Source organism: Glossina fuscipes, unplaced genomic scaffold (genome assembly GCF_014805625.2).
Source record: "Glossina fuscipes isolate IAEA_lab_2018 unplaced genomic scaffold, Yale_Gfus_2 148, whole genome shotgun sequence".
Taxonomy (NCBI): Eukaryota; Metazoa; Arthropoda; class Insecta; order Diptera; family Glossinidae; genus Glossina; species Glossina fuscipes.
The window spans coordinates 1,251,558-1,257,557 of NW_023998491.1; the positions used below are offsets into that span (position 1 = coordinate 1,251,558).

The 6,000-nt window shown below is 34.2% G+C and overlaps 1 protein-coding gene across 1 annotated transcript in view; it reads right to left on the bottom strand.

The window, feature by feature from the left end:
* The window catches only part of LOC119641419 (protein enabled), a 30,218-nt gene extending 24,745 nt beyond the window's left edge, over positions 1-5,473 (bottom strand). Inside the window, exon 1 of the mRNA XM_038040109.1 lies at positions 5,127-5,473. Within this exon, the coding sequence (XP_037896037.1) occupies positions 5,127-5,131 (5 nt within the window). The 5' untranslated portion in view covers positions 5,132-5,473. The remainder of the gene's footprint in view (positions 1-5,126) is intronic.
* Positions 5,474-6,000: the final 527 nt, after the last annotated feature.

Here is a 6,000-nt window from a genome sequence, read left to right on the forward strand (position 1 = left end):
GATATTGAAAATGGACCAATCATCTACAGTACTACGTAAAATGAGAACATCTCCGTTTTTCAAAAAGAATAAAGAATTCGTTTTTTGCTCATTACCCCTCAACAACTATAGGAGATAAATTTACAAAAATTTTAACGTAGATTCTATGGACCATGCTGCGCTTGTTCACTTTGTGTGTCGTCATTTCATTTTTTTTCAAAATCTTTATCACAGAGAAGCAAGCTTCGAAAACTTCATAGAGTGCATAAGTTCTTGGCCAGTTCCAAATTTGGAGTGCACCCACATATGCCAATCTGCCCATCTGTCTGTCTGTCTGTCAGAGCAACGGCGACTATTTGTGGTAAACATTCTCCCGTTAACGAAAATGAAAATATTGCCAAAAATTTGCAAAAAGAATGAGCCAAACCAGCCAACGGGCACACCTCCAACCCCCACATGTATATGCAACATTTTGGCTTTTCACTTATAAAGTGCAACACGTAGCCCACATAAATTTCGGCTTTCGTTCTGAAAATAGGTAAAAACCAGCCACGCCCTGTTACTCTTATAGAGTATGATAATTTAACTCTTTTCCATCTTTTTAGGATCACGATTATGAATACAAAAGCGTCGATAACGGCTGAGTGTTCTATTTTTAAATTGATTTGCAACAACTTTTCAAACCGATGGCTTTTACGATAGAATTTTTCACATCACACTCCATTATGTTTAATAAATCACACTTGCACACACACACACACACACACACACAACCACATCATACAAACTTAGAAAACTTTAAACGAACGATGAAGTCTTTTATCCATCCGTTCGAAGTATGAAACTTGTGCATACACTTCACTATATTAACATGTGAAAACACTTTGGCACTAAAATCTGAAATCCCTCCCCACATAAACTCAAATTGTTCCCGTTAAAACAAAGGGCTAAAACAGTAATTCACGCTTAGATTGTTATTAACACAAAGATGATAATGACCGCACTAAACACGTTCGATTAAAGCTGACCTAGTCAGTTTTATACAAAAACAAAAAAAAAAAAAAAAAAAAAAGTTTTTTTTGTTTTTTTTTTTTTTTTTTTTTTTTGTTAAATAAACAATTTTTGAAATTGTTTAAATTAAAATTTATCACCGAGTTATCGTTTTTCTAATAATTATTTTATTTTATTTTTTTTTAATTTCACTAAATCCTCTTTTGGCTTATTTTTTGCGGTATTCAAAATAAAATGGAAAAACTTACTGCACTTGTCGGCAAATATTTCCCATTTAATCCGAAACTGTTTGTGTTATCAACAAAAATGTTGCAAAGTTTTCTTACTCATCACATATTCAGGCTAAAAAGGCGAGTACACACACAACAAACAAACAGAAAAAACTATTTATTTATTTATATACATATATATATATATATAGTATATACTCCAGCTGAAAGACACAAAATAATAAAACTGTTGGGAAATTTTGCTGAGCCATAGGCTAAAAGTTACTCAAACGTAGAAATAATGGAGGAAAACAAAAACAAAAAAAAAAAAACAAAAAAAAAAGCAAAAAAGAAAAAACTACCAAAAAAGAAGCACAACAACACTAGAAATATAATTAAAGGAAAAAAAGAAAGTTTAATTTTATTTATCACCTGGGGAGAAGAAATTTTATCATTCACACCTTAATTTCAGCCCAGCAGCAATGGGCTATTGTAGTTTACATCCTTAGAGTGTAAACTTTGAAGGCATTTTTTTTTTTTTTTTTTAGCACAAAAGTTATTTAACGATATTAAAGAAATGAAATTTGTTGGTGCCAAGCAGACTTCAGTTAATAGTTAATGGCAAACATTAAACGAATAATAAGGTACGGCTAACCTCACCCATAATTTTCTTGTCTCCTTCTAAACATATAGTCATCCATATTGTGTTTCCAGCAAGTCATCTCATTGAGATTTGGAGCAAATTTTTTTCCAACATATTGTTTGGACCCCACCCGACACAATATATACACAGCTATGCGGCGTACAGCCACGTTGGGCTAAAAGGCTGCGCAGATAAGAACTGTTGCCCCATCTGATGTTTTTCAGGGACTTTTACATGTACAAAAACAACTTTTGGGTGTGGTTTGTGGGCTGAAAGTGTTAATTAGATGATTTCGATCTGGATGATACGTGGAAACATGCCTTACATTTCGTGCTTTGAAGCAATTTATTGGGAGGAAAGTTCAACGATCTTGCATCTCCAAAGGTGGCTTTGCGAGCTTGCCAAGAAGATCATGCTCTATAACTCTATTGGAAGTTTTACTTTGGATCTGTATGGGAACATTGACTTATCCCAATAAACCATGAACACCTTATTGCTATTATTGGTGAAATAAGAGCAGATTTGTGTGGAAAAATTGGAAATACTTCAGGATTGAATTTTTGCAAAAGTCCATGGGCTGTTATTAAAAATGGCATGAACTGATATCTAAAATAAAAAAAAATTCCTATTGATATCTTTTCGAGTTTTTAAAAGAAACAAGTAAGACAATTATATTCGGTTGCGACTTAATCTTTTATACCCATCACTGTCATCCTATAAAAGAATGAAAAAAAAAGACAAACATACATTTGCATATTCTATAGCATATAGGTGGGCATGGCAGATTTTCTCTATTTTTTTAGAATAATTTTGTGGAGATTTATATCCTGTGTATGTAAAGAGCAAAAAACACGGAAAAGAAAGTTTTTCCCTGTTTCTGTTATACAGATGTGTGGGATTTGTAGGCGTGTTCTTTGCCCTGTTTGTGCCACTTTCAACTCTTTTGCAAATTTGTAAGCGTTATCTTCATTTTTACGAACGGAAACACAAATACTACACAACTTGATAGACGGACACGTGGACAGACAAGCAGATGAACATGCTTAGGTGTATTATGAACCAGTAACTGTGGAAAATTTTATATACTTTATACGACTCTTGAACCTTGCGTTTCAAGTTAAACTTTTATATATTATAGCATTAGAAAGGCGTTGCCAACTTTTACCATTTTCATGACACGGTATATATGGTCATACTTTTGTAGATTTATCCGCTGCAAATTTTTATTCCTTGTGCTGTACATGTGTCCTTCAACCGATTTGACCCATTGTCAATACCAATCTGCGTACAAGAACTTCCGATGTTTTTGACAAATAAGAAGTCGATGGCTTTATTTTTGCGCGTCATCCTTCCGTGATAGATATATAAAAACATTCCTATGTGATGATGACCCTATATATGTTTTGCTTCGTTGGGCCAGCTGTTTTCAACCTATAGGAGTGCTACCAAGGAGAGCGAAGGCTATGACAAACTGTAGTTCTTGTATTACTTCAAAGGTGATTTGCAAATTAGAAATACTGAAGTAGTAATGGCCGAAATCCGTACTACGTGTGGTTATATTTGAAGGGATAGTCTTACTTCTGACGCCTACTTTTTTTCTGCCGAAAGACTCTCCTCGCTCGAATTATTGTATCTCTAAAAAAAAGGCGAAGGCGAGAAGAGTTTCTTCTTTTCGTTGGTTAAGCCCAGTACCAAGAAGTTTGGAAGACTCTGCTTTAAACAGATAATTGTTCATTATTTCGATATGGATGTAAAAGGAAAACGAAATGAAGGAACAGTCTTTCCGGTTATTAAAATGCTCTCAACTACTAAAGCATAAATTATTCTGTGAACACAGTAAGCAGTCTGTAAATCACTTTTAGGGCAAAGGGAGCCATTAACACATATTTGAAACAGTAAGCAGTAACCCCAATATGTTATCAAGTCATTGACCACACGTTGCTTATTTAAAGAAATGATTAAACTTAAATGTTTAAATTTATATAACATTCACTACGTTTCTGTTTAGCAGCGCAACGTGAAATCGTCTATCAGTTGCAATTAAAGCGATTCTTGTTATGCCCATCGCTCAAGAATGAAGGGTATGTTCATTTTGTTAAAACGTTCGCAGTACTTAGGAGGAAGCTTTAAAATAGTATACGTATTCTCGATTAGTATCAAATTCTGAATCGATTTAAGCATGTCCGTCTGTTCGTCTTTGTAATGTCTATCATAAACTATCCGTCCGATCGCAAAAGTAAAGATTTCAAATTGAGCAGAAACATTGAAAGCTCTTGCACGCTGATTGGTATTTAACATGGGCCGAATCGTTTGAAGGACACGCCCACAGCATCATGTAAACTGAGAGCACCTGTGTTTTTCAAAAGCAAAAAATTGGCTTTTTGCTCATTACCCATAAACTAAAGCAGATAAATGGCCAAAAATTTGAACGTACATTAAACGTTTATTCTTGTACAAGAATGGGAAAAATTGGCCACGCCTGCCCTATATTATAATGTATAAAGATGTGATTTTTTATTCCATGTCTTTTTAGCGCTCCGAAGCAGACTTCAAAAACCTAATGAAGTATATAAATTCATGTCCAGTTTTAAATTCGTGGTAGAACTAAGCATATCCGTCTGTCCGTCTATCCACCCATCCGCCGGCCCAACCGTTTAGTACCTCTACTAAAAGCATGCTCTCGTCCGCCTACAAACTTTCAACAGAATTTGAAAATAATTCAAAGCGATCAAAGGACGCGTCCACAGCGTTCCCACGTCTGTGCAACCACAACTGCGAATACTTTTGCTTTCCGCATGTTTTGCTTGTTACTCATAAAGTGCAACGCATACATCATATAAATTTCTCTATTTTTATTTTAAAAAATCGATTAGTCGCTCTCACCCGATACTACAGAGCATGAAAATTTGTTTAAGGATCTTCTTTAGGATAACGGTGATGGGTATAAAAGATTCGATCTTTACCGAATATAATCTACTTGCTTGTTAGTGCTGTAGAGTCTGAAATGTTTTCAATAACACAAATAGATACGTGTTAACCGCGTCTAATCAAAACTTTGTCATTTCGTTTGTTGCCTGTAATTGAAACTCTCACAGTCAATGCGATTTGTAGAATGAAGTAAATAATTGTGAACGTATTATAACACATAGGCAAAGGCAAAGGCATTAGGATGATTGTCAAATTGCTAAATAAGAATTTTTTATGAGAAAAGAGACAACAAAAATGTTTTAAGTACACACATACATACATACATACATACATATTTAAGAAAATTTTCCACTTACGTCATTATTCTTCAAAAAACAGCGATGAACGTACGTACGGGAAAGTGATTTATATAACAATTGTTGATAATATATCCTTGTTTTCGCTCCTCTCTGCCAAATAAAATCTATATATAAAAAAGGGTTTTCTGTTGTAAAAAAAAGTGAAATCGTTGACCAAAGCGTTTTTCTAGTTGAGTTATTTAGTCTTTTATTTATTTTAATAAATTTAATAAAACGTTTAATTTTTCCTTCATAAAATTGTTAACTATTTGTGTAAAGAATTCCTCCTCTCCACGATTGAATTATTAATGGCAATATTACTTTAGTTTAAGTGTCTACATCGAAGACTGTAAATGTTATGAGATCTGTAAAGAGAATAAAAAAAAAAGACGAAACCATTAATGTGATCTAAATTATTCATGAGATTAAAAGAATAAAAATAATATATATTTTAAGTGCAAAAGTTTCGCTTTTATTTAAGAATGACTGACTGCCAGTAGTCCACCGATCTCTCTTGAAATTCGCAGCCACACATCATACCCTTGAGCAAAGAGTAAGCTATTGAATATGTTCAGTGGAAAGGGGCGGGAGAACGTGGAGTATTGGTGAACATTTATCCACTTCAAGTGCTTCTCAGGAATTACAACTTTTCGGCCCGACTACCATATGTTACTTTTTGCAGCCACACTTCATACCCTTGAGCAAAGAGTAAGCTATTCAAAACGTTCAGTGAAAAAGGCGGGAGAACGTGGAGTATTGGTGAATATTTATCCACTTCAAATGCTTCTCAGAAATTATAACTTTTCCGCCCGACTACCGTATGTTCCTTTTTGGGACAAATTTAAACCAAACTTGTACGACCCACTATCCGCTCATGAATTCCAAAAAAAAA